This window comes from Erythranthe guttata, chromosome 12 (genome assembly GCF_056151865.1).
Source record: "Erythranthe guttata isolate IM_541 chromosome 12, IM_541, whole genome shotgun sequence".
NCBI classification, from domain to species: domain Eukaryota; kingdom Viridiplantae; phylum Streptophyta; class Magnoliopsida; order Lamiales; family Phrymaceae; genus Erythranthe; species Erythranthe guttata.
In genome coordinates this window covers 17,270,502-17,298,497 of record NC_142544.1, presented here as the reverse complement: position 1 = coordinate 17,298,497, position 27,996 = coordinate 17,270,502, and the positions used below count along the sequence as shown (strand labels likewise).

General features: G+C 35.6%; 5 protein-coding genes across 6 annotated transcripts; 3 read left to right on the top strand and 2 right to left on the bottom strand.

Moving 5' to 3' along the window:
- Window positions 1–10: 10 nt before the first annotated feature.
- On the top strand, window positions 11–4,172 carry LOC105967671 (single-stranded DNA-binding protein WHY1, chloroplastic). Its single transcript, XM_012992289.2, has 8 exons — window positions 11–293; window positions 681–778; window positions 899–991; window positions 1,298–1,392; window positions 1,705–1,778; window positions 1,871–1,959; window positions 2,136–2,286; window positions 3,969–4,172. Exons 1-7 carry the CDS (start codon window positions 11–13, stop codon window positions 2,256–2,258), a joined length of 855 nt encoding a protein of 284 aa, XP_012847743.1. The 3' UTR covers window positions 2,259–2,286; window positions 3,969–4,172.
- Window positions 4,173–6,577: 2,405 nt separating this feature from the next.
- LOC105967664 (WRKY transcription factor 72A) lies at window positions 6,578–8,809 on the top strand. The gene is made up of 4 exons (XM_088826600.1): window positions 6,578–6,759; window positions 6,948–7,508; window positions 7,620–7,733; window positions 7,823–8,809. Exons 1-4 carry the CDS (start codon window positions 6,682–6,684, stop codon window positions 8,603–8,605), a joined length of 1,536 nt encoding a protein of 511 aa, XP_088682726.1. The 5' UTR covers window positions 6,578–6,681; the 3' UTR covers window positions 8,606–8,809.
- A 90-nt stretch (window positions 8,810–8,899) lies between these two features.
- LOC105967663 (Pentatricopeptide repeat (PPR) superfamily protein) lies at window positions 8,900–11,484 on the bottom strand. Its single transcript, XM_012992279.2, has one exon. The coding sequence runs from the start codon at window positions 11,381–11,383 to the stop codon at window positions 9,530–9,532; it is 1,854 nt and encodes a 617-aa protein (XP_012847733.2). The 5' UTR covers window positions 11,384–11,484; the 3' UTR covers window positions 8,900–9,529.
- A 708-nt stretch (window positions 11,485–12,192) lies between these two features.
- On the bottom strand, window positions 12,193–17,465 carry LOC105967620 (Leucine-rich repeat protein kinase family protein). Of its 2 annotated transcripts, none has more exons than XM_012992228.2 (7): window positions 14,420–17,465; window positions 14,187–14,320; window positions 13,302–13,545; window positions 13,013–13,197; window positions 12,878–12,930; window positions 12,664–12,772; window positions 12,193–12,569 (listed from the first exon to the last, which is right to left on the bottom strand). In XM_012992228.2, the coding sequence occupies exons 1-7, from the start codon at window positions 15,687–15,689 to the stop codon at window positions 12,312–12,314; spliced, it is 2,253 nt and encodes a 750-aa protein (XP_012847682.2). In that variant the 5' UTR covers window positions 15,690–17,465; the 3' UTR covers window positions 12,193–12,311. The 2 variants fall into 2 exon arrangements, with proteins under 2 accessions (XP_012847682.2, XP_088682243.1); XM_088826117.1 differs by having other exon boundaries at window positions 12,664–12,793; window positions 14,420–15,989.
- Window positions 17,466–20,796: 3,331 nt separating this feature from the next.
- Window positions 20,797–25,414, top strand: LOC105967653 (protein IQ-DOMAIN 29). Its single transcript, XM_012992266.2, has 9 exons — window positions 20,797–21,114; window positions 21,626–21,671; window positions 22,484–22,610; window positions 22,792–23,052; window positions 23,199–23,399; window positions 23,489–23,566; window positions 23,656–24,325; window positions 24,472–24,556; window positions 25,074–25,414. Exons 3-8 carry the CDS (start codon window positions 22,524–22,526, stop codon window positions 24,501–24,503), a joined length of 1,329 nt encoding a protein of 442 aa, XP_012847720.1. The 5' UTR covers window positions 20,797–21,114; window positions 21,626–21,671; window positions 22,484–22,523; the 3' UTR covers window positions 24,504–24,556; window positions 25,074–25,414.
- Window positions 25,415–27,996: the final 2,582 nt, after the last annotated feature.

The window sequence follows — 27,996 nt, the reverse complement described above, 5'->3', positions numbered from 1 at the left end:
AAGTCCAACAATGGCGAACATCGCTAACCTGTGTGCAACAACCCCGGTGGCAGGCGGCGGAGTTTCAGCCATAAATCCACTGAAACTATCCTCCTCCTCGTGTAGCTCCGCCGTACCCACCTCTATCTTTTTCTCCAGAAGAAAAGATGCAGCCTTTGTCACAGCGCCACGTGTGAATCAATCTAGAAGCATCTCCTTTAATGTAAAATCTCAGTACATGACACCTCAAGAACAAAATCACCAGCAACAAAAGGCTCCTCCTTCTTATGATTCCCCTTTCCCCTCTCAGCCTGGTCAGTGAAAACCCATCTCCTCTTTAATTTTTTTTTTTGTTCAAGATGTAATTTTCGCACATGGGTTTTGCAATTAGTGGTTTTTTGATGTTAAATTTCATGTCAATTTTCAATGTGTTTTAATGTTAATTATTTGCTTTATTAGACACGTTTTTACCCATTGACGTTGTGCGATAGTGTTCCGGTTTCTTATTGAAGTACTCTGCTTGTGTATTGTTTTGGTTGTTATTAGGGTTCCTGCTCGCAATTTTAGGTTCCCTTTTTTAGGGTTTCTCTTGGTAGTTTCACTAGATTTTCCAAGTGAAAACAAAGTCCATTTCCTCGAGAGTTAGTGTTGCGGTGGTGAATACACGAAGGATTTCTAATCTCGAATTATTCGTATAACAGGGCAGTTGCCACCAAGAGTTTACGTGGGGTACTCGATATATAAAGGGAAAGCTGCTCTTACTGTGGAGCCTCGCCCACCAGAGTTCTTCCCTTTGGATGTATATCTCTAGAACAATCCTAATGCCTCTTAGTTTTTATTCCCATCGTACTCTTCTCGTTCTTGGAATAGTGGAATTTCTTTATTATGTTTTTACTATCATCTTTTGTCGATGGAACAGTCTGGGGCGTTTAAGCTGTCGAAGGAGGGCTTTGTGTTACTCCAGTTTGCTCCTGCATCTGGTGTTCGTCAATACGATTGGAGTAGGAAACAGGTAAACAAATGCGAGTGTGGCACATGTATTTTCCATTGATTTTTGACTCGATGTGAACATAATGCAATGTAACGATCATGTTATTTGCACCCTCTCGATCCAATTTCATCGATTTTCCCCGATGAAAAGGTTAGGAGTATAGGATGTTAAATTTAGTAAATGGCTTATTCAGAATTAAATCGTTTCAGGAAGAACGTATATAATCGACCCATACTGATATTAGGAATCGGCTGTAAGCATGTCGATGGGCTTCACATGGAATCTTCCATTTTAAAGATTTTAATTGATTTTGTCCCAAATCTCCAGGTGTTCTCATTGTCAGTGACTGAAATCGGAAATATAATGAGCCTCGGAGCAAGAGATTCTTGTGAATTTTTTCATGATCCTAATAAAGGAAGAAGGTAATATCGATTTCCCGAGAATTTTTTCAATAGACTGAATCGAAATTGCCTGCTTCAGCAAATTTACGAGTTCACATCTGGTTTAGCGAGAACCTGTATTCGAACCCATGTATTTATATTCGTTTTTCGATTGATACCAAATTATCTGATGGCCATTTCCATTTGGGGTGATCCTTGATACGTTTTCGATTTTATCTGTTCACTGTCAAAAATATAAAAGAGCTTGCATATATTTTTTTTCCCATATCGTGTGATGTACGTAGTTATTACAACCTATTTATACCTTCTCGTAATTTTATTTGACTCGTGTAGTGATGAAGGTAAAGTGAGGAAAGTGTTGAAAGCGGAGCCCTTGCCCGATGGTTCTGGCCATTTCTTCAATCTCAGTATGCCCTAATTCCTCTCAAAATTCTGATAACGGCACTTTGATTACATCTTATCCTTTTATTTTAATTTTCGATTACTGGATAAATAAAAGGTGTTCAAAACAAGCTCACGAATGTGGACGAGAACATTTATATCCCCGTCACAAAGGCAGAGTTTGCTGTTCTCGTTTCGTCGTTTAACGTAAGCTGCTACTCTATCAATTCAATTCAATTCAATCAATAGCAATTACCTTTACAGTATGTTTTGTTGCTATCTTTAATTTACTTTTTTGAATCTTGATTGTGTTTTTACTTCAAGAACCAGAACCGAACACGCTTATAAGCAGTTTGCTAACTTGCACCGTCCTCTCTTTGCAGTTTGTTATACCGTACCTATTGGGCTGGCATACTTTTGCAAACTCGATAAAGCCTGAAGATTCAAATCGTGTAAACAGCGCCAATCCTAGATCCGGTACCGTCGACTACGAATGGAGCAGATAGTGTAACGGTTCACTATCAATTTTGCTTGGTAAGTAAACGCTAATATGTTTTCTTGATTCATTTTCTTTATAATGCTGAATATTGTGCCTAATCTTTTTAATCGAGCTCTTTTTTTGTTTCGATTGTTACTACTCTCTCTCTCTAAAATCTAAAGAATTATATACTTGATTACTCTTCCATCGGGTTTTAATCTGACAATAAGTAACATAATATTTTAGCTGGGCATCAGTCGTAAACTTGATTGACCCAATGAAGCATAATTCATATTCAAGAAAAAAATATCTAATGTAATGTTACATGATTCTGTACCGGGTCGAGTATTTAATCACTCGTTAGAGCACGAAACTGAAAAAAGAAAATAAATTACTCGAATAAGAAAAGATAGTGTCGTACAACGATTTTATGCTATTATAATGCCGTGTTCTGCTTGAGCTGGTTTTATGACATGTTTACCATTACCTTGACTTCGTATTTAAAGAATTGTCTTCGGACTAGTGGAAATATTTGAAGACTTGTTATTAATTTATTTTCAAAGTATATAATTTAATAACGTCGTCATTGTTTTGAATAATTAAAGCTACATACAAGTCAGTAGCCGTCCTTTTTCATGACTGTCGTTACATCGTCACGAAAACTTATATTTTCTCGTTGTTTATGTAGTCGTTTTATTTATAATAAGTATTTTTCCACCGGAGCAGGTTAGAATCTATTGATAAAAATTGTCATTTAGGTTGACTTTTCCACCGAAGTTGACTTAAGTAATTAACGGTAGTCGAATCTGAATAACCATGTTACCTAGTTTCTTGAATGGCCTTTGCACAACGAAACATTTAATCTCGTCAAATTACGAACGTGCTTTAAGTAAACCCCACGGGAATCTGACGAGACAAAGAAACATTTAGTTCGATGATGCCTTTTTAGGACCAGACAACCTTTTTATTTAAATTTGTTTCGGGCGATTAATCTATGACATGTTATTGGATTAATTAGCCCCCTATTAAATATTTCGGTTGACTTACGAGAAATTAGCTGGTGGTATTAGTTATAACACATGTTGTGCGTGAATATATAATAGACTCGTATCCAGGTTGATGTATAGAATAATCGATTGACCTTCATGCAATATATATAAGTAACTAACAACTTACGAAACCAATCCAATCACATTAGCTTCCTGAATTTATATATGCTCAAGTCAATCTAGTCTTAAATAAATCGAGCTAGCATTAAAAAATTAAATAAAAATAGGCTAGTCTCGTACTTGAATCAGCATCGATTGACCTGTTTCAATATGTTAACAGCTAGTTGTTGTTTTGTTTATTAAAGAATCCCACTGGATTTTGTTTCAATATTATTAATCGAGTTCTTCGTGGGGAAAGCGCGGAGTTTAATTATAATAAAATTGCAAATGGGACATTATTTGTTTAAGCTGTCATCCTACGTATTTACTCGATTTATGAGTTGTTGATTCTTATTGACTTTTTTTTTTTTTTTTTTTTTTGTATATTAAACTCGAAAAAAAAAAAATATATGATGTGGGAAAATTATGATCATGCTTAAGAAGTGCGGCAAGTTGGAAATTAAGTATATGATTGGCCAAATTATCGGACTTTTCTTGTTGGACGTATTCACATAGCCATGTTTTCGATCTCTGGATTTTTTTTCTGTTTAGCCGTATTACTGAGAATATTTATTTATATTTAAATGCAGGGTTGTCGTGAAGGTAGGACGAACGAATGGTTTGTTGTATTTAACGAACCGATTTACAATATGTAGGATTTAATATGTATGTTATTATATCGGAAGGTCGTTAAAGATTGAAAGTAATGTTTGTTTAGTAATTCGAGGTGTGACAAATTGTTTACTAAATATGTCAAATTTTGTACCTTTAATTAATTGGAGCAGTTTTGGGTCCTTGATGGCAGCACAGTAATATATATATATATATATATATATATATATATATATATATATATATATATATATATATATATATATATATATATATATATTTATATATGTATAGATATATGATATTTTTAGTTATAAATAAAGAGCTTGTTTCCAATCAATTTACTTAAATCGATGTACTATATACTATTTAGTATATACATAAAATCAAGTTAATATGAAATTTTTTTATTTAAAAAAGGGGTAATGGCAAATAGGCCCATGACAAGGGTACTTAATTAAAAGAGGGACATCCAACTTTTTTGTCTTTCAAATAAATCCATCCCATTCAAACTTATTTGCAAATAAGGAAAATCCCTTTATATATACCAAAATTACCCCCAATTCATTGAAACCCAATTCAACTCCAATTTCATGATTTACACCCCAATTTAGCCTAATTTCATCAATTAACCAATTTTAACCCAAATTTCAATTTTGACCCCAATTTTAACCCTAATTCTTATCAATTCCACCAATTGTGCTCTAACTTCCTTAATATTACACATTGACCCCGGATTTAAACAAATATATTACATTAACCCCCCAAATTTTTTTTTTTCAGAAAATATTTTTTTTTCTGAAATGTTTTTTTTCCGGCCAGATTCCGGGGTTGACTTTTTTTTTTTTTTTTTTATAATTTTGTTTTTTCTTAATTTTTTTTAATTAATATTACTGTCTTGGCTGCTAAATTACTGTCTCCTGCAGTTATTTAACTGCCGGAGACAGTAATTTAGCTGTTAATTGACTTTTTTTTTTCTTCAAAAATATTGTAATTAATATTTACTGTATTCGTTGCTAAATTACTGTCTCCAGCAGTTATTTAACTGTTGGAGACAGTGATTTAACTGTTAATTGACTTTTTTATTCTTAAAAGAATATTTTTAATTAATATTACTGTATTCGTTTGCTAAATTACTGTCTCCAGCAGTTATTTAACTGTCGGAGACAGTAATTTAACTGTTAATTGGCTTTTTTTCATTTTTTTTCTTAAAAAAAAATATTTTAATTAATAGTATTGCCTTAGATGCTAGATTACTGTCTTCAACAGTAATTTAACTGTCTTAGACAATAATATTACTGTTCGGAAAAATAATATTCATAATATTACTGTTCGAAAAAAATAATATTCATAATATTACTGTCCCAAACAGTAATATTACTGTCTGAGACAGTAATTTAGTAGCTAAAACAGTAATATTAATTAAAATATTTTTTTCTTCTAAAAAAAAAATCAAAAAAAAAAAAAAAAGTCAACGCCAGAGACCGGCGGTCAACGGTGGTTGACCGACCGGAAAAAATTTCAGGAAAAAAAAAAGTTTTCGAAAAAAAAAAAAAAAAAAGTGAACGCCGGAGACCGGCGGTCTGCGCCGGAATCTGGACATTTCAGAAAAAAAATTATTTTCTGAAAAAAAAAATTTTGGGGGTTAATGTGATATATTTGTTTAAATCCGGGGTCAATGTGTAATATTAAAGAAGTTAGATCATAATGGGTGGAATTGATAAGAATTATATTATTGAGGGTATTTTAGACTAAAGACATGGGGATGGGCTTAATTGAGAGCCTGTTTTTTTTGTGCACCAAAGTCCCATGTGATGGGCCTTTTTGCCATTTGCCCTTTAAAAAAAGGTAAATTACAACCACCTCCCTGAGGTAATGTGTAATTACCAAAAAGAACCCCTGCCTTTTGATAAATTACATCCAGCCCCCTGCAGTTTATAAATTTCTTATATCCACCCCTACAAAAGGGTGTTAATGTAAGAAATCTACAAATTGCAAGGGGTTAATTTGTAAATACACCTTACCTCAGGGGGTGATTGTAATTTATGCAAAATACTATGAAGATTTCAATTTTCATGTGAAATAAATGCTGAAAATATGAACATAAGACTGGAAAAAAAAAAAGAGAGGCAAAGGATTCAAAGTTGTACCACCACCGCCCGTACGAATCTATAAACTCGGACTCGGTGGCGGGCGGACTCATTAATTTAGTCTTTTTGTTCAAAAGTTGAAGCCCCACCCCCTGAATTAATTAATTATCAAACGTTACATCATTAACAAGATAATATAACAATATAATAATAACACAGTCTAATAATTAATTCTAAAAAGAAACTTTCATAAGTTGACAAAGAAAAAATAAAACATTTAATTTGGGAGTGAATTATTATTATTAATATAGATGTAGGGAAGAGGTAGAGTTGACTCTCTTGACAGTTGACTTTTTCGCTGTGTGTAACATGGAAATGGTAAGCTCAATGGATTTATCATCTTTCTTCGTAACGTGCATCTTCGTTTACTTTTTTTTTTTTTTTTTTTATTTATTTTATTATTATTATTATTGGAAAGTCAAAACCTGGAAGTTGATAGATTGTCTATAAAAACATCGTAGCAAATCAAACCTTAGCTTAATTATTTTCAGATAAAGCAATTTTCGGACAATTTTTTGTAATAATTTTAGAAAAAAAAAACATGATTAATGTTGTCAAGGAAGAAACAAGGTCGAATATGTTTTCAGCCGATCGTGTCGACGACGAACAAATGAAGGAGGTAACTAATTCATTATAGTTTTCGATCGATCGTTCGTTAATTTGACTATTCGCAGTTATTTTAGTAATCAACATGTATTCTTGCGCTCACCGGATCAGCTATTTTAATTATATACGTCGATTCTTTTCGTGTTTTATCTCGATAATTTTACGAAAAATAACATGTTTTAATTACTACTGATCATGCAGCGAGAGGACAATCTGAAAACAGCGAAAGCGAAGATGGATCGAGTCAGAGAAGAAAACGGAAGACTGAAAAAAACATTATCCCACATAATGAAAGATTACGATTCGTTGAAAACGAAATTCAACGGTCTAATCCAAGAGAATCACGACGTGCCGAAAAAATTGAGAAATTTATCTCCTCCCGCCGTTGTTGCATCCGATAATGATGATGAATCTGATATGGTTTCTTTAAGCCTGGGAAGATCGTTTTCGGGTGATTTTACGAAGAGGGATATCGAGAAAAAGGGTAGTATAATTAATCGTAATGAAAATAATAAAGTTTCGGACGGGCTTGAACTAGGGCTACACTCGAAATTCCATTCGGATAACGATTCTACTGACCTGTCAAAGAATCTTGTCGTACCTGAAAATAGCTCCGATGAATCCAAGGAAGACGTAAACGACAGCGCACGTGCGTCTGATAAAATCCCGAAAAATTCTAGAAGTGGAGATGATGAGATTTTGCAGCACATTCCTTTGAAGAAACCTAGGGTTTCTGTCCGAGCTCTCTGCAACACTCAAACGGTTAGTGATCGATCGAAAAAATGCTTACACTTTTTTTATTTTTTTATTATAAATTAGAATATACACGATTTCATGTTTCTGAATTATGTGGAGTTTATTTATGTTGATTAGATGAATGATGGATGTCAATGGAGGAAATACGGACAGAAAATATCGAAAGGGAATCCTTGCCCTCGTGCTTATTACCGTTGCACGGTCTCCTCGTCGTGCCCCGTTCGAAAACAGGTTTGTCGATTTCTAATCATTTAATATAATTTTTTTTCGACTTTGACACATTCCTTATTAGTTGCCTCATTTTTTTTTTCGATTTTCAGGTTCAGAGATGTGTAGATGACATGAGCATTCTTACGACCACCTACGAAGGAACACACAACCACCCACTTCCGCCTTCGGCCATTACCATGGCCTCCGCCACCACAGCAGCTGCCGCCATGCTCAAATGTGGCTCCTCCACTTCGCCGCCAAGCCACAGTGGTGCCTCAGCCACCTCCTCCACCAGCCCTAACAATAATCTTCTAGGGTTCAACTTCAGCAGTAGTACTTCATCGAATTACGCGAACCTCAACATATCCCATTTCCCGAAAGCCACAATCTCTTCTTCACAATCACACCCTACCGTCGTATTAGACCTCACCGCACCGAATCACACGACCCCATCTCCACAAAATAACAACAAATTCTCGTCGAGATCATTTGCACACTCTTCTTCTTCTTCTTCTCCGACGTCGCTCAACTTTTCGTCTTTCGATACCAACAGTATAGGCTGGGAAAGCAAATTCCCGGGCGTAAATTATCAACCTTCTTTGTATAACAACTTTCAGATTTCTCAAAAACAGACGGAAAATGATCCGAAAATCGCTGCAATAACGCGTGATCCGAATTTTCGATCAGCTTTAGCTGCTGCAATCACGTCGATTGTTGGGACTAATATTGTTCAAGAAAGAAACACGGGTCTGAATTTTCATCCGAGTTTTTTGAATAAATTTCCTCAGTCGGGAAATCCGCAACAGAAGAAGAACTTGACACAGTTTCTTCCATTGACTATGTCCTTGGCTGATGAAGGTGAACAGATAGAAGTCATGAATTTTGGAATTTGAGTTCAAATTCTTTTTTTTTTTTCTTTTTTGATGAATTTGCGTTCCGATCCCAAGAGTCGATTCCATGGATCCCAACTCAATGTCATTTTCTTCTTTTAGGTTTAGGAGAGTGATACTGTAAATAAGTAATCCATGTACTTACGTTCATTCACCCTTTTTTATCGGTTAATTTATTCATACTTCTCGAGAAAGGGACTTGCTAAATGCACTACTCCATTTACTGATCATTTTTGTTTTACTCGTACATACCTGCAACTGAACGAGGAACAAAACAAATATTTGGCAAGCCACAAGTTTGCTATAAATAAGCTTTTCATTTTGCTCAAAAACGTGTTTTCCATCAACCTAATTCGTACAAGATGAGTTGCTAAACATAACAGCGAACCATTTATCGAGAAAAAAGAAGAATCTTTATCGTATTACTTTCAGATGTAAGGTTGATCTTCAAATGGTTACAACAGAGAGACTCTAGGTGCTGCTATATAAAAAAAACATGCTTCGGAGTACTGTACTTGTGATTGTAAACTCATATCGTTTATCTGATCCGGCACTGCTTTTATATCTCCAAATCGTGTCCAATGTCAAATTCAACTCAAATCGAATAATCCATCTCCATGTTAATTACAGGGATCTCAGTGTTTAGGAGTTCATCAATGCTATTGCTTAAACGGCCAATGGCAGAGACACTTACTTCCCAGTTAGGATGATGAAGTTGGCGTAATTACGCTGTTAGATGCGATCCCCTGTTTTTATCAGCCCAACTTCTATAGTGATTACCCTGGATTTGCCGAACAAGAAATTTCAAATCCGTAATGTATCAGAAAGTTAACGCTGAAGATTATGAAGATAAAACCTCCCATCTTTTATGCGAACTGGAGCCGTTTGAAATGAAAGAATAACCATCGATTGTAGTCTCGGAGTAGTTTATGCTACTCCTATTGAACTAAAGCCAGGGATTTTTTTCAGGCCCTTCTTGTTCATTAACTTTCTGATCTTCTCCACATCTTTCCACTTCTCTTGCCCAGCATATATGTTAGACAAAACCACGAAAGGAATCGGGTTTTCAGGATCTAATTCTAAAAGTCTGCGAACCATTTCTTCTCCTAGTTTCGAATCTGAGTATTGCTCGGAAGCACCAAGCAGAGAAGCGAGAACAGTGGTGGATGTTTCATCTGTTGCTTGAAGCAGTTCAAATGCTTCATCTAGCCTGCCTGAACGACCAAGGAGATCAATTAAGATATTCATATGCTTCGGAGTTGGATTTAAACCATATCCTACGGTCACTAGTCTGAAAATCTGGAATCCCTTGTCAACTTGGCCACTGTGGCTGCACACAGACAAAAGGCAACTCAGAGTAACTAAATTTGGCTTAACTTTTTGCTCGACCATTTGACCGAAAATATCAAAAGCAGATTCACTCATTCCATGCTTTCCATACCCAGAAATCATGGCATTCCAAAATGCTGGATCATTAGGCTTTATATGAAACTGATTGAAAACATTGCACGCCCAAGAAGGTAGCCCACACTTCATATACATGTCGATGATTGCAGTAGCCAAGAATTCGTCATCAATGATCTTCATTCTCGCAACATATGTATGAATCTGCTTGCCATAGTTTTGCGCGGATAGAGATGAGCAAGCTGCTAACAAGCTAGTTACACATCGCACACTTGGTATCACACCGCAAGAAAGCATCTTCCTGAAGAATAGAAAAGCTTCGTCTGCTTTTCCTAGCTGAGAGAAACCACTGACCATGGAATTCCACGTCGCCGAGTCAGCTTCCAACCCTACTTCACCGTCTAACTCAGCAAATAGGTCGGTAGCGTTTTCGATCTGATCATTTAACATCATTCCTGCTATCATTGAATTCCATGTTATCAAATTCCTGCTACTTCCCATTTCTCTAAACACGCTATATGCACATTGCCAAGAACCGCATTTTGAATACATATCCACAAGGCCAGTCCCAACGTTAGTGTCACCCTCTAACTCAAATTTCACAATGAGCCCGTGAACCTGCCTACCAAATCTCACACAGTTACCATTTCCACAAGCAGATAGTACAGAAATCATTGTCACCACATCAGGGTTCACATAAAGCATTCTCTTCATTTCAATAAACGAGCATAAAACTGTTTCAACAACCCCATTCTGCGCTAGCCCCGACAGATAAGCATTGAAGCAGACCACATTTTTGTTACCGATCAATCCAAACAACGTTGCAGCAGAATCCAACTCCCCGCAATTCAAGTACATCTTCATAAGAGACGTCGCAGCATAATCGTCCCTCTCCACACCAATCTTTACACCCAAACAATGCACTAGCATGCCAATCACCACATTCCGACACGCAGACACCACGCTGGCCACCGTAACCGAATCAAGCCTGAGACTAGGAACGCAAAAAAGTTCGAACACTCTAAACCCTTCTTCGAAAAGCCCACTTTGCGAAAATCCAGAAATGACAACGTTAAGAATGGACACACTTGGGTCAGATATTTCGTCGAACAGTTTGGAGGCACTGTCGACTAAGCCGAGTTTCATGTACATGTTGGTGAGGTCCGTAGTAGTGTGTTTATTGGTATACCCGGATTTGAGGAGATGGGCGTGGAGCATTCGGCCATGGGAGAAAGCCTTGAGCTCGGCGCAGGCTTTAAGGATGTAAGGAAAAGTGAAATTTGTAGGAGGAATAGAGGCGGAGTGGTTGTGTGTGAACAGGGCAATGGCTTCTTTGTAGAGCCCGTCTTTCACTAGTTTCGCTATTTGGTGCCTCATGGGCTGCCTTCCTCTATCCCCGCCATTGTTGAATCGAAAGCAACACTCTTTGTAAGAGGGAACTGAACGTGAAGGCCAAAAAAAAGGAGCTCCTTTTTTGAAAATGCAAATTGTGATTTAGGGTTTTTACTTATTAATTCCACTTTGCACCCTTCAAATATAGTATTTTAGCACTTTGAACCCTTGAAAAAAATTAATAGCACTTTGCATCGCCTAAGCATAATAACTCATTCACAATGCATCCCGAATTAAAATATTTAAAATTTAATGAGGAAAATGTTATTTTATTTATCGGTTTTATATTCAAGGTGCAAAATAATAAATTAAATTATTATTTTTATTTTTATATAATAACCAATAAATAAAATAAAACTTTCTTCACTAAGTTTTAAATATTTCATCCAGTGTGCATTTTGCATATATTATGTTCCGAGGGTACAAACTAGAAATAGCAATTAATTTTTTTCAATAGTGTAAAATGCCAAAATATTAAATTTGAAAGGTGCAAAGTAGAATTAAGCCGAGTGCAAAGTTTTAAATATTTCATCCAATGTGCATTTTGCATGATTTATTGTGTTTTAAAGGTGTAAATGACAATTATTTTTTTTCGAGTGTACAAAAAAAATGCCAAAAAAATATATTTAAATGGTGCAAAGTGGAATTAAGCCCGTTGTTCATTCCACCAATGAATTCATTGTCACACTTTTTTTTTTTTTTTTATATATAATTTTGTTTAAATATATTGAAGTAACTCGATTTTCTCAAAAATCAATTCGAACTACAAAAAAAAAAAAAAAAAAAAAAAAAAATAAATCATTAGTAAACCGATTTGTTTGGACTAGGTATTTCAAATAACACATGTCCCCCCTGTAATATACTTCAACTCACACCATATACGTATGAACATATACATGTATATATGGCATCACTACAACTTGTTACTAAGGTTTCCACTAAGATTCCCACTTAGATTCCCACTGCTAGTCCACCCTTCTTGTACTTGAACAGAGTACTGCATATGCCACAGCACATCCTCCACCGTCGGCCGCCCCGCCGCCGCCTTCGACAGGCAGTTTATCGTTATCTGCACCACCGTCTTCAACGACTCGTAAGCAAATGTCCCTCGCATGGACGGATCTATCAAGTCTCGTAGTTTCGACGGCGATTCCGCTAAGCTCCTCTCAAACTGCACCACCAAAATCAACAACAAACGTTATAACTTATAATCATCGATCCACGTAAAATTAAATCGATAATTTTTTCTTTTTTAAATTAATTACCTGAAACTTGAGGTCATCTAATTCACTCTGAGAGTTTACAGGTCTACCAATCATAACCTCAATCAGAATAACTCCCAGCCTGTAAATATCTTCTTTTTCCGGATTTTCGCTGCACGGAATTAACCGAGTCCCGGTTAGACAACGTAAAAAGGTTAAAATTCGAGAAAATACACGAAAAGCATCGAAAAGGGTAGGCAAAAAAAAAAATACTTACATGCTTGTCTGATTTGAGGGATCTTGTCCGTTAAGTGGGCTTTCTGCACCAACCTGTAATTAATCGAGAAACGAAACGTTAAATGAATTATTTTTTAAGGATCGTGTTATTATAAAACGAAAGAATTAAACGAACCTTAGACGGCAAGTTAATGTTGTAACTGTTAATTTTGGCAGAGAGGCTGTCGTCCAAAAGAATGTTCTCGATTTTGAGGTCATTCCCGGTAACACCACCCGTGTGTAAGTACTGAATGCCCCTTGCTATTCCCATCGTTATTGCCATTCTCTGTGGCCATTTCAGTACTTCCCTCTTTCTCCAATCTGCCGACACAGACGAAACAAAACAATTAGTCTCGTCCCGAGAAAAAAAAAAAAAAAACGGAGTTTTTTTAGGGGCGAAAGAGGTATTTATTTATTTGAAGTACCGATGAGGTGGTCTTTAAGTGAGCCGTTGGAAATGTTTTCGAGGACGATGAAGACGGTGCTGGCGGTGTTTGGATGGTCTTGGTAGGTGACGATGCAGTGGCCGATTACGCTGACTAGGTGGCGGTGCCTCAGCTTCGAAACGACTTCCATGTGCTGCTGCAGAGCTTGCGGCGAGTGCTTCTGCTTTAGCTTTAGGCATTTTACTAGGACCACTGTTCCATCTCTTAGCCATCCTTTGTAGTGCTGTACAAATTATATTCAGACATCATTAATCAAATCAAAACAACACACACACACACACACACACACACACACACACACACACACACACACTTGATATATTGAACATTTGGTGGGGGGCCGTGGCCCCCAAAGTCGTATGCTCTGCTCTGCTACTAAAAAGCACATGTTAGGACTTGCTTTTAGAGGTGGAAATCGGACAGAGCATTTAGAAAGTCCAACTTTTTTCGGAAGTGGAAAACTAATTCTAGTTATGTTTAAGAAAAATCAATATTTAGGAAATTGGAATGAAAAAACTTATTTTCAAATCGAAAATTTTATGACCGGAATCGGCGGAATTTGGAAATTCCAATATTTTGGTGACCTAAAATGCAAAATACTACATTAATAATATTGATATTGTAAGTGTAAAGTGTAAATTCCGAATTTTTTTTTTGGTATTTTCGGAAATTAAAATCAGACCGGGAAGCGTAATCTATCCAATTCCGTAACAAAAACTCGAAAAAATATGTAATCGGAATGAAAAATATTGTTAAAATCGTAAAATTTTGAATCGGCGAAATTCGGAGTTTTTAATTCGATTTCCACTCCGAATTCGGAATCGAAAAATACTGTTCCAAAAGTGGATTTTTTTTTCCAATTACCTGACCCTGCGATCCTTCTCCGACTAAATTAGACGCGTCGAAGTTATCCGTTGCTTCTTCCATTTCCTCGAGTGTGAACACGTGATACGGTGGCAGTCCGATCGAGGTCATCCTCATCGGCTGAGGCACATGCCCTAGTTAAGAAACATCGTATCAGAACAATACCGAAAAAATCATCTTGATTTTCAGACAAGAAAACAAAACTTAGAAAAACAAAAATTTAGAAACTTTACTTCCAAGTGGAGATCCTCGAATCGGATTCGCGTTTTTCTCGAACACAAAGCTGTCGCATTTGTACTCACTGCCTCTTCTCTTTTGCACCCTTCTGAAAATAACAAGAATCAAGAATCCCAATAGGCCTAAAACAACCACAACACCGCCTATAATCGCAAGTACGATTCCGAGTTTCAGAGTCGATCCGTCGTTCTGGTTTCTTCTTGCGGGTGGCTTAACTGCTAACGCGTCTTTCTGACAGAAAGAAGTTGGTCTCTGATACTTCGAGGTTGTATTCGACAGACAATTCCACATGATAATAACCGTCTTGTTCCCCACGTTCGGCGAAAGGCAAGCAGGCAACTTCCCGATCAAAAGATTACTCGAAACGTCCACAAACGCGAGATCGCCACCGCACGAAACGTTCGGCGCGAAACCCCCACTGAACTGATTCTTCGCGAGGCTAACGTATCGGATAAACGGCATCGAGAACAAGAACGAAGGAACCGGGCCGACTAGCCTGTTAGACGAAACATCGAACACTTGGAGTGCATTCGACAACTTCTTCAAATCCAGCGGGATTTCGGATCGGAAAGAGTTGTTCGCAAGCGAGATACGGGCGAGATTACTGTTGCCGCCTAGAGACGGAAACTCCGGGCCCAAATAATTGCTACTCAAATCGACTTCTTCGAGAAACGACAACTCGCTTAGATCCGGAACGCTCCCGTTGAACAGATTATCGCTCAAGATCAAGCTTTTCAAACTCTGGTAAGTCGAAACAGAATGTGGGATTTCACCATAGATGAAATTCGAGCTCAAGTTCAACACCTGCAGCGATCGGAACCGGTTAACCTTCGGCGGCAACTGCCCCCACAATCCGACAGAAACCAACGAGAGCTTCTGAAGATTCGAGAGTTTGGTCAGCACGGTGAAGAAAGAATCCATCGAGAATCTTTCGGAGAGGGTTTGATCAGAGACTGCGAAGTTTGAAGCAGAGGGTTTCGGGTTGATGTGGGAAGGGGAGGTTTTGTTTCCGACAATGGATAACTCGGTGATGTGGTTGTCGGAGCAGATGATTGTAAGAGAAGGGTTTGGGGGAGTGGAGCAGAAGTTTGTCCAGTTGTTCCATGACTGAAGAGATGGTGGGTATTCGAGAAACTGCTGAACGAGGAAGAGAATTCTGTTTTCTGTTGGAGCTAGCTGTGCAGTTGAGAATGGAGGAGATGAGACGAGGAGGAAGAAGATAACGGCGGCGGCGGAGAAGAAGAAAGTGCTCCGTGATTCTTCCATTTTTTTTCACCTGAACGTGTGTTATTATTCCATGAAAGTTTGAATGTTTGATCACTGTGTTTGTAATAAAGTTGCATGTAAGAGTGAATTCTGCAAGAAGAAGAAAAAACAGGTGGGAGTTGGAGAGAGAATTGAATGTGGGGTTTGTAAGAGTGAGAGAGGGAGTTTTCGTTTTCATACAGAGATCTGAAAATGAGAAGGTTCTGCCATGTAAGCTCAATTCAATTGGAGCTTTCTGTTTTCTCTCTCTCTCTCTCTCTCTCTGCTCTCTCTCTCTGTTTTTTATTAAATGATGCAGTTGGGGGAGATCGGAGCCGTAGATCCGGCATACTATTTAGGGTTTGTGATGAGAAAGTCAACGGTGGCACGGAATTTCGAATACTTGGGGTTTGACTTTGACCATTGGAGTTTTGGTGGACTTGCAAGTAGGGGAAGACTCTGGATTCTCACTGGTAGCGGTGAAAATTGGAACGTAATTTTCATTTTCGAATTCCGTCTATTCCGATCCAAAAGTTTATGATTTTGGAACAATATTTTTTAATCCGATTCCGAAATTTTGATTTTCGATTTTATTTTCAAAATTATTTGGATTGAAATTGGGAAGTATATGAGATTCGATTTTCGAACCGATTAAAATTCCGAAAATAATTCCAAAAATTCTGGTTTTTTTTTTCCGAATATTACTATTAAAATATCAATATTATTATGTATTTTATATTTAAGGTGAGCAAAAATTGGAAAATTCTGAATTCCAATTCAAAATTTTCCAATTTTGGAACAAGTTTTTTCGTTCCAATTTCCGAGTTTTTACACTCCTATTCACTAGAGTAGCCAATGGAGGCATGTGGGTGAAAACTTGAGCCTTGTAATATTTTATTTTCAGGGAATTATTATTTATAATTTGTTGGAGATCAGATCTCAATGTAAAAAAAATGGTGGTTTCATTGAATTACTGAATTATATTTTGCATTGATGGATAATATACACCACATGCAAGTATTTCGAGTTTATGACAAACTATATTAATTATATTCATTGTTTTGCAGACTATTTATTTATTCGTATGTAGTATAAGAAAAAACATATTCATTCATTCAGAAAGACATAAATACAAGAACCCATTTATTAATTTCATTTAAGACCCCATTTTATTACCATGGTGCATATGCAGCATAGGAAAAATAGGAATTATTTCATTTACTGCATTACTAAACTTTTGTGACACTATCTACTCATACAAAAAAAAAAAAAAAAAAAAAAATAAATTACCAATTTAACACATATTAGTAATAAATAATCGTACTTGTATTTGGATTTTGGATGAAATTAATTAAAGCTATAAATTTTAAATTTATAGAAGTGGTTTTAGTGTCTAGCTATTTGCATATATTAATTATTGCATGCTGATTTTTTTTTTTTCTTTTTTTAATTATGTGTGAATACTAAATGATTATATAAATAAAAGTGGGGCAATGCAAGTACCTAATTCCATGTGGTGTACGTGAGGAAGTTGTGTCGGTGGCGGAGCAAAAGAGAAAGCCATCACTCTCTCTCTCTCTCTCCTCTCTCTCTCACACACACACACACACTTACACACACAGCATGCAGAGACAAAAAGATATTCTAAACACAAGAACATTAAAACAAAAAATAACAGCGAAGGAGATTGACATATTCTATATATGTTCATACACTGAGTGTTCAGTTTGTGAATTTCAACTTGTCTTTGACATTTAGTGCAAATGTGTGTATGAATTTCGTTAGAATTTTTCTTTCAGACAAGTTGAGTAGTACTACTCCATATATATAGACGACAAAAGGTACAAGCTGGGCAGCTCTAAATTCTAATAGGATGCGCATATGTCGGTCTTATCGGTCAATCGACCCACTTTAATTTTTTTGTGCGATAACCGATAATTAATCGATTTGTTACCGACCCATCGGTCGGTGGTTTTCAGTTTACTCAAAAGTCGATTGATTGGGTAATATCGCCAACCGACTTTGCATTAATTTTTCTTTTAATATATTTAATTATAATTCTTATTTTCTTAATGTTAAAATAGTATATAAAAAAAAAGTCAAAAATCAAAATCTCAAAACACAAGTTTCTAAACTTTTACGTATTAGTTTGATTTTATAATTCTTATTTCATATTCTTCGTTATATATTTACTTATTGTAGAAGCTTAATTCTTAATTTTAAAGTTAAGCTTTTTGCGACATTCCCAAAATTTTGAATATCTTATGAAAAAACTTTTAGAAACAATTAATTATTATTATTAAAAAAATCAATAAATAGATGGTCGATAATACTAATCAACCGACTTATCGGTACCCGAACAATTCAATTGCCAAACTATTATTCGACTCGTAATTCGGTAATGATTTTCAATATTCAGCAAATAAATCCTGATTGGTTGGATCGGATAGGCAATTGACCTATGATTGCCTATGCTGTACGGACACTTCTAAAAGGTGAAGAGTCCCCGTATCCGACACCTGGACACCCGGACACACCCAGACACTTCTCGGACACCCGTGTCGGGCCGTGTCGTAATTTCGCTAAAAGTAGGACACCCGTGTCGGGCAGTATCCACAATTTAAAAAAAGTTAGGACACTTCTCTGACGTTTTAAGAGATAACCCTAATAAAAAAAATGCGCGTTTTCTTTTCTCTGTAATACACATTTCCTCTATTTTCTTTGTAAGTTCACCCAAAACTCCAAAAGTCTAGCATGCGACGGCGACCAAGAACACGAGCATCAAGGGCGAGCGGTTCTCTTATGCGATGACGACTTATACATATTTTCTACAATTTATAAATGTACCCCTATATTTTTATTATTTATAAATATACCCTTATATTTTTTATATTTACGCGTATCCCCGCGTGTCCGTATCCTAATTTTTTGGAAATGCCGTATCACCGTGTCCGTATCCGCGTATCGCCGTGTCCACGTATCCGTGTCCGTGTAGCATAGATGATTGCCTAACCCTAAATTCTAATATACACATGTGATTTATATATTTTTAATTTGTTAATTATCATAATAGTGATATGAAAACCACACAAAAGAATATTGTTTAAATCTTAAGTAATTTCAAATTAAATCCACACAAAACAATGTACGTGCCTTATTTTTCAACATATTACACATAAATGTCAAACCAAGCTACCCCACTGATTGTTGTTAATTATCTACGCGTTAGCTGGCCGAGCTTGGACTCTACTTAATGACAGATAATATCACCTAATTAAGCTTCTAATTAGTTACTCTGTCATTCCTAAATATACGCATTATCTTAATTAGGACAGAGCCACATCTATATGTACACTACTCTATTAAATTAATTAATTGCAACTCTAAATCATATTTAATGCATGCTAAGCATTTAGTGGCCTTACAGTAACATGTAATGTGCAAAAAAAATTATATTTAGGCTGCGGCTATATGCAAGACTAAAACCACTTGTGCAAGACCAAATTAAATTTTTTAATGTATAAATACTATAATACCCTTACTTGTTAATAAAAATAGAAAATTCAAAATGTTCAATACCAAAAACTCAAAAACAAAAAAAAAACCCTATTACAAAACCACAAGACCAACTCTCATCTTCTCCATCAAAACCTTTCTCCTTCCTCATCTACAAACCCACAAAACCTAAACATTCAAAATCATCAAAACTCAACAAATCTTGCAAAGATGGTAAGTATGGAGTCAGAAGACATGAAAATACAAGAATCTACGGTGGAAAAACCCAAGAAAATATGCATTTATGTGTTTTTTTAGCTAGAATATCGTTTTTCCAAAAAAAAAAAATCCCGTGCAGACACAGTTGACATGTACATGTCGAATTTTATAGGCAAAAATCGACATTGAGATGTCGATTTTTCTAGTAAAAAATCGACACCTTAGTGTCGAAATTTAACTGTTAGCAAAGTAGTCCAAATATACTAAATTTCGAAATTAAGGTGTCGAATTTATGGACTTATATTCGACACCTTAATGTCGAAATTTAGTTGTTTCATATTTTTTTTTTAAATCCCGCGCACACATAGTCGACATGTACATGTCGAATTTTATAGGTAAAAATCGACATTGAGATGTTGATTTTGGAGTAAAATATCGACACCTTAGTGTCGAAATTTAACTATTAGCAAATTAGTCCAAATATACTAAATTTCGACATTAAGGTGTCGAATTTATGGACATATATTCGACACCGTAATGTCGAAATTTAGTTGTTTCATATTTTTTTATTATTTGTTATTTGGTCTTGCATGAGCAAACAAAAGTCATTTAATTTATGGGTATATTTGTCATTTCATCTTAATAAAATGAAATATTTCTTTAATTTGGTCTTGCACAAGTGGAATTAGTATTGCATATAGCCGCAACCTTATATTTATTACATTGCTTCATCAGTATTCAGTAGTATAAGTACTTTAATAATTCTGGGTGTAATTTTTTTTAATATAACTAAAAAAAAAAGTTATTTGTAATTTGGACTTGAATTTATTTGTAAATTGGGCCTCAACGATGGGCCTTATCCAAACCCATCTTGTGACAGTATGGGCTCCGGCCCGATTTTAAAATTTAAATGCATCCCTAAGAAAAAAAATCTTGGTATTTTATGAAATTATTTAGAAAATGTTCCTAGTATTTTATTAATTAGTTAAAATAAGTGCACAAAATCTATGTATAATAAGTTCGAAGTACTATATACAGTGTCTCGTAAGGAATAAATGACATAACCGTTGGAACAAGTGAGTCACCTATATCGATTGATTGTCGTACTTTTGAGTATTTCAACTACTCGAGTCAACACGCATCACATTTAAAAAGGAGCTGCCTTATATTTTATTTTATCATACAATATTTTCTTTGAAATTGAAGCGGAGATATTCGAGCGACATGGGATTTGAACGATTTTCCTCTCGATAAATTTGACTCTGTAAAATTATTTTGACGTACTTTTTTTTTTTTAACTACTTTAGTCCACATATATCACATTTGAAAATTAGTTACTTTCATTTTATTTCTTAGAAAGTAATATATGTTTTTTTCAATTGTTGATTTTGAAATATTTAATTTAAATTGTCAGAAATTTAAATGGGCACGTGCCATGGAGTAACGCCAAAATTTGATAATACAACTCACCGTGATGTATAGGGCATTCCACGAAACCACATTAATTAATTGCTTTTTAAATTTTTTCCCCAATTTCAAATGGGTTCTAAGAAATTAAAACGACGTCGCATAGTCGAATCACAGCCCGCGCCTGGTTGGCTTATACTGTACTACCTACAATTCGAAACTCAAAAAGAAATTGAAGTGATTTCAAATCGTCAGATGCTTTCTTCTTCTTACAAGTTCTAAACCACACCAGATTTCTGCCATTGATATATGCAAATCTCGAGCTGTAAGCTCTCTCTCTCTCTCTCTCTCTCTCTCTCTCTCTCTCTCTCTCTCTCTCTCTCTCTCTCTCTCTCTCTCTCTCTCTCTCTCTCTCTCTCTCTCTCTCTCTCTCTCTCTCTCTCTCTCTCTCTCTCTCTCTCTCTCTCTCTCTCTCTCTCTCTCTCTCTCTCTCTCTCTCTCTCTCTCTCTCTCTCTCTCTCTCTCTCTCTCTCTCTCTCTCTCTCTCTCTCTCTCTCTCTCTCTCTCTCTCTCTCTCTCTCTCTCTCTCTCTATATATATATCTCTCTCTCTCTCTCTCTCTCTCTCTCTCTCTCTCTCTCTCTCTCTCTCTCTCTCTCTCTCTCTCACACACACACACACACACACACACACACACACACAAAGATGCAATCTTTGGATACACTGTCGTGTTGCATGAACATAATGTGAAACAATCCCCGAGCCCATTTGCAGATCTCTGAAAGATTGAATTTTTATGAAATTATGGTTAATTTTTCTTGTTTTGATTCCGACAGGTGAAAATGATTTATGGGTTTTGAAGTAATTCGCCGTCTAATTGAGGTGAGGTTAAGATCTACTTAGTTTCTTAATTAGTACTTAGTTTTCTCTGCTGATTCTGTATGGGCTTTGGTTTTTAATTTTTTAACTATTAAGTTTCTGCATGGGTTTCAGTATTTATCAGCTATCAGTATTAAGCAAGTAATTTTAACTAGTTAATGTAGATTGCTTGATCAATCTACATTATAAGCTACTTTCTTCGATTCTGATCAAGAAGTTAGATCCTTGACTCGAAAGTGATGGGATCTCGATTTCTCACCTAATAAACTTGTTATAAAAATGGCTCGATGACTAAGCGAAGCAATGTCCGGTTCGATACATTGCTTTACGTGATTTCAATTTTATCCTTGAGTATGTGTTCATAGGAGTTCGATCTCAAATCTCGGTTACAGATTGTAGTGTTTGATAAAATTTTCCATTGGATTCACCTCATACTATGTTGATCATATGCCGATGTGGATCTCTAGCAATTAAGCTGCGATTTGATCAAAAATCACGAACTTATAAGCTCATTTGTAACTGCAAGGAGAAAATACAAGTTTTTTCTTATTTATATATTCTGCTTTTTTTTATTGGAAATTTTCTCGACATACTGATTTTTGGGCAAGTGCGTTACCATTTATAGTGCCATTTAAAAAAAATTAAAACAAGAAGAAGAAGTTATTGTTGATTGCCCCTCGAGAAAAGCTTCAGTACATTAATTACGATAAATACTTATATATTTAAGGCGATATATCACCTTTAAACGTGTTTGCTTGATTCATTATGTTTTGCTTTCTGCACTTACAGATTTAAATTGATTTGAAATATTGCAGGTTTCCTCGTCTAATCTTGTAACGTATCGGCCTTACTAGGATGGGAAAATCTCCAGGAAAATGGATCAAGGGCCTGTTTGGCAAAAAGTCATCCAAGTCTAATTTATCCGAGCAAAGAGAACTTTCAGTAAGTTTCCATTACATGTACTTTGTCTGTGCCTCGTTTTTTCTTGCCTAAAACATGTTCTACTGGTCTCATAAAAACCGAATCTTGAGCATAATGAGCAGTAGCAGTTGTTCACGTGTTTGTGGTTTTTTTTAAATTTTCGAAAGTCTTACGATTATTTTCTTGTCAACTATACATGAAGAGATCTGCAAGCAAGAAAGAACCAATACCCACTTTAATAGTCGATACACCACAAATTTCGAATGAAGTTCCTCTTCCAATAAGCATAATTGACGAGGGAGAGTCTGCAAAATTGCCAAACGATGAGCTAGTTTCCTCTTCCGCTAAGCAAGATGCTGACATCATTGACATGTCATCAGACCCTAGCCCACCAAATGGTGCAGAGAATATTAGGCTCGAGCAAGCTGCTACAGTTGTTCAAGCCTCATTAAGGAGTTATCAGGTACTTATTACTGCTGCTCTGTTTTGCTACTGTGATCAGTTTTCGGATTATTTATTTTAGGATTTGACATATATATATTTTTGTAAAGTTTTTTCTTGAGACGTCGGTTTTACTTATACTTTTGCCTATTTTGATGACTTCAAAAGGCTCGCACCTCGTTTGAAACTCTAAAGGGCATCGTAAGGATGCAAGCCATTGTTCGTGGTCATTTGGTTCGACGACAGGCTATCGCTACATTATTCTGCGTGCAAAGTATTGTCAAATTTCAAGCAGTTACGCGAGGTCGCATTGTTAGGCAGTCCGCTATTGCAAGTGGACTGTGCAAAAGACAAAGTCTTGTCGAGAAGGTAAAGTAAATCGAATTGGTTTCTTGTTCATGTAATCGATTTTCATTCGATGCATTTGATAAGAAATGGGGTAATTCTTTCTCCACTAGGACTCCAAGCATACCGATTATAGCAAAACGGAGAATAGCGCAGCTGATAATTTATTGAAGAATGCGTTTGTTTATTCGGTAGGTCCATTTACTGCATTAAACATAAGTAATACTATTGATAATTTTTTGAAAAAAATATGTTATTTATATAAGTTCGTCTCTTTCAGCTACTTTCGTCATCATCAACTAGAATGCCACTGCGCCTTCAGTACGGTCCTAGTGAACCAAACTCTGCATGGGAGTGGCTGCTTAGGTGGTCAATATCGAAAGTGTGGGCCCCACCTTATTCCGGGCAGAAAGAAACAGTTCAAACGGAGCAAATTAGGCCAAATGCCGAGATAGAAAAACTTGAGCACAAAGAAAGAAAATTATCTCATCAGTCAGCCAAATCTGCTCTCGAAACCGGGAATAACAAAGTTAGGCATGGTGTAAAGAAAATTCCGAAAAAATCCAGTGAGGAAATATCCAATCAGGCTGAATTCGATTTTCTTCCTTCAGACAAGGATTGCCAGGTCAGCGTCGAGAACTATAAATCGAGCCGGAGAACTTCATTACCATACGAACATGAAGATTGTGATGTAATGCTTGAGAGTGGTACAAGGGTGCCGAGTTATATGGCAAGAACTGCTTCTTCCAAGGCTAAGGTGAGAGTGAATGTTTCGCCGAGATTCGGTCAAGATGCAGTTGATAAAAAAGGTTTGACCAGGCGTTTTTCTTTGCCAACTTCGGCTAATGGAAAATCGAGTCTTTCGCCGAGAGTTCGAGTGCTGGTTCAAGGTAATGGCGGAGAAGGACTCGATATCGACAGATCTTTATCCTCTTCAAGAGGCAATATTGGTAATAGTCTAAGCAGTTAATTGGTCATGTTAGTGAAAAACGGCAAAAAAAATAAAAAAATTAATAATCTTTTAATTGCTTTTTACGAGCTCTGCGTGATACACTTTTCACATTTTATAGATTCTAATCAGTTTCTCGATTTTCAGATAAGGTGATTCAAGTAGATTGGAAGAGGTAGCTTTATCGAAAGCGGACTTACCATAGCAGGACGGTTGTCATAAAACTCTAGTGGTAATACTGTAAGAAAAGCTGCATTCGATTATGCTATTTAATTACTGCATTCATAAACTGAAAAATATTATAAAAAAATAAAATAAAAAAAAATCGACGAAAATGGACCTGTAGCCAGCCTGGTTCAGTTAGAGGCTTAATGACATGATAATCAGGTTTACCACAGGAGTTCCCCCAAACACTTCATTGAATGTCGTTCGTTTTTATAGAACATAAAACACTCAATGAAGCGATCGAGGGCAACTCCAGTAGAAAAAATCTGATGAATTGATTTTTTTTATTCGAAAACTGAATTCTTTATGTATTATTATTATTATATATATATGTATCAGGAAATCTCCGGGAGTTCCCCCAAACACTTCAGTGAGTATTTTTATTATTTAAAAAAATAAAAAAACCGACTCAATGAAGCGATTGAGGAAACTCCAGGGGAAACCTGATGACTTGTTTCGATGAATGATTTCAACCTGACATTATTATTAATATATATATAGTAAGCTGATGCATTTTATTACAGGCCCTGGAAAAATATCAGGCCTTTGTGGGAAACTTGGAAGAGATAAACGCACCTGGACGCAATCATGGTATAAGTGGAGAAGAATATAATGGGGTTCTCAAAGGTTAGAGAATATGTCGATTCTTTCTGCATATCCCAATTCCCCAAATCGTAATATATTTCGTTTTTCTTGTAAGGAATCAACCCTTTTTAATGCATGGCGATTGAACTCGTGTTACGTTCATTTGCCATTGTGATTTATTATCTCTGGAAAAAAAAAAGGTGATGGACCAAAAAGATGGATTATATACGATATGGTCATTTGTTCTCAAAATTTATAATATTCCCTTTTCATTATTTAACCTGCATTCTTGACCAGGTTCGAACACTCCCCTGTATTTTACCTTGTTTTCTTGGATTGTAAGTGGTCCCGTCTCAATGGTTCATGTTTTTTTTTTTTTTTTTTTTTTGTAAAAAATCGATTTTTATTCTAACGGTAGGAAAAGGTAATTGAAACAAAGGGACAGGTTCTTTAATTCTTGAGCTCTCTCACAACTTTTTTCACTCGAGTCCTTTGGCGAAAAGATTATGTTATTCCCTCGATTTTTTTTTCTCTATAAATAGGTAAGAAAGGAACGATAATAAGTACGAAATGTGAAAGTGAGTCGGGTTTTCCTCTCGAGTTCCCTTACAACAACTTCAGTCGAACCAATTAATTATTCAATTATGGTAACTCCACTGAAGTGTTTGGGGGAACTCAGGATGATTAGCTGACATTAGCTCGTCGTGTTAAAGCAAACGTCGTAAACTCGTTTGTGTTACGAAAACTTCCACCAAGTCCCTTCCTATTCATTTTATTGCGTAAAATTCTCACTCATTTTTTTATTTCTCGAGAAATTCATCTTCATCAGATTTTATTGTCTTCATCCTTGCTGTTTCGAATCTGGTTTGTCACACACTACCAATGTTTTTGTATCTATCAAAGCAGCTTATTTCCTATGTTTCACGAATTCGTTGTAATAACCTCGTATGGTGGACTCAAAAATCTTTCCGTACGAAATTGTTAGGATCATGTTGTCCTTAAGAAGGCATTTTTAATCCCCTTACCCGTGCCCGGAATAATGATGTTTGTACTCAAGAAACCAACTCAGTGTTGTGTGCTGCACATGCCGATTGTGCGACGCAAAAAGACCAAAATACCCTTTAAAGTTATAGCTTTCGAAAAGTACAGATTCACCCCGAAATTTTATAAACCCAAAATGAAGTTTTCAAAAATTTCAATTCAATCCTTGATATTTTCAGAAAAGCCTCCAAATCGACTCAAAACCCTCGCCCGTAAATCTTCATCTTCCCCATCGCTGTGCTGATCGGAACAGAAGTAATATTTAGAAATCCGGACCGGACCGGGCGGTCCGACCGGTTTAACCGCGAACCGCCGCCAAGTCCGGTCAGGTTGGATGTAGAAACCCAAAAATGCCTACAAACCGGGTCAGGTGGTGAAGAACCGCAAAACCCACGGTTGAACCGCCGACCCGAAACCAGAAAAAATCCGGGTTTTTTATCAAAACAAGGGGAGAAAAAAATTATAAATAGAAAATCTTTACTGGGTGTCTGGGTCTGTTCAAAGCTTGACAAGAAAATTGGCAGTGATGTGGTAGTGCCTGGTGGGCGAGTGGAGGAAGGAGGATTAAGGTGGTGTTTGCAAACGCTTTTTTAAAGTGATTCTGAGTTTTTTTTGGTTCAAAATCAATTTTTTTCAAAACATCAAAAAACTCATAATCACTTTGGAAAATGGTTTGCAATTACCATCTAAAAAAAGAAACTGATATACTAAATCCCACATCAATTTTACCAAATCATAAACACAATTGAAATTTTTTGTCTCTCTAAAATCCCATCTTCTCCTTCCCCACCCTTCTTATTTTTCCCTAATTTTTTCTCAAAATCACACACTAAAAAAGTCCATATCATTCCAAGTTCAAATTTGAGAAAAGAATTCATGTTGAAACTAAAATAAAGTTGGAATTTGAGAAAAAAAAAATCGAATTGATATGAATTTAAATAATTAAAAAGGCATAATGAAATTGAAAAATATTAAATAAACCTAAACTCACTTTTTATGATTATTCGCGTGAAAGATTAACGATTTTTAAGTGACTTGGAAAAAATCATCATAGAAAAAAATTAAAGAGAATATAAGTAGAGAGAGTGTTTTTTTTTTAATTTATGCGTGGGATTTAGTCAGGGGCGGAATCATGATTAAAATGTAGGAGTGGCTAAATAAAATTTCGGGGTTCGGAGCAGTGCCCCGCAAAAAAATTTAGGTTCACAAGACATAGCAAAAATAAGTTTATATTGATAATTTTTAATTAAAATAACATATATATTATAGTTTTATCATATTTTAAACATAGCAAAAAAATCTTAATGTATTGCACTTAAATATTTTGGAGATTAATGGCATCGTCTCATATTATTTTTAAGAAACATTGATAAAAAAATCAAAAATAAGTAAATATTCATAAATATTATATAAAATAATACAAATTTTAACCATTTTATTAAATATTTTTATATTAAATAATATATATATATATATATATATATATATATATATATATATATATATATATATATATATATATATATATATATATATATATATATATATATATATATATATATATATATATATATATATATATATATATATATAAGTATAATTTATATAAGATTGTGGAGAAAAAACAAAAAAATTGAGGGTTAAGACACATATTTACTAAAACTTTAGGGGGGCCAAAAGTAATATTCAAAAACTACAATGCCAAAATACCTAAAAAAATTTTTTTTTTTTAATCTTGGGGGGGCAACAGCCCCCCCCGCCCCTTATATGTTCCGCCACTGGATTTAATAAATTTTAGTGTGAGATTTAGCATGCCCCAAA

Bases quoted from the DNA above. Each gene is read 5' to 3' on its own strand.
- LOC105967663 (XM_012992279.2), bottom strand. From the start codon at position 11,383: ATGAGGCACCAAATAGCGAAACTAGTGAAAGACGGGCTCTACAAAGAA.
- LOC105967671 (XM_012992289.2), top strand. From the start codon at position 11: ATGGCGAACATCGCTAACCTGTGTGCAACAACCCCGGTGGCAGGCGGC. The intron at 992-1,297 runs GTAAACAAATGC...CCAAATCTCCAG, and splicing joins ACGATTGGAGTAGGAAACAG to GTGTTCTCATTGTCAGTGAC. The intron at 1,393-1,704 runs GTAATATCGATT...TGACTCGTGTAG, and splicing joins GATCCTAATAAAGGAAGAAG to TGATGAAGGTAAAGTGAGGA.
- LOC105967653 (XM_012992266.2), top strand. From the start codon at position 22,524: ATGGGAAAATCTCCAGGAAAATGGATCAAGGGCCTGTTTGGCAAAAAG. The intron at 23,053-23,198 runs GTACTTATTACT...TGACTTCAAAAG, and splicing joins CCTCATTAAGGAGTTATCAG to GCTCGCACCTCGTTTGAAAC. The intron at 23,567-23,655 runs GTAGGTCCATTT...CGTCTCTTTCAG, and splicing joins AGAATGCGTTTGTTTATTCG to CTACTTTCGTCATCATCAAC.
- LOC105967664 (XM_088826600.1), top strand. From the start codon at position 6,682: ATGATTAATGTTGTCAAGGAAGAAACAAGGTCGAATATGTTTTCAGCC. The intron at 6,760-6,947 runs GTAACTAATTCA...CTGATCATGCAG, and splicing joins ACGACGAACAAATGAAGGAG to CGAGAGGACAATCTGAAAAC. The intron at 7,509-7,619 runs GTTAGTGATCGA...TATGTTGATTAG, and splicing joins CTCTCTGCAACACTCAAACG to ATGAATGATGGATGTCAATG.
- LOC105967620 (XM_088826117.1), bottom strand. From the start codon at position 15,689: ATGGAAGAATCACGGAGCACTTTCTTCTTCTCCGCCGCCGCCGTTATC. The intron at 13,546-14,186 runs GTAATTGGAAAA...TAATTTGTACAG, and splicing joins GAGAAGGATCGCAGGGTCAG to CACTACAAAGGATGGCTAAG. The intron at 12,570-12,663 runs GTAATTAATTTA...TTGGTGGTGCAG, and splicing joins TAGATGACCTCAAGTTTCAG to TTTGAGAGGAGCTTAGCGGA.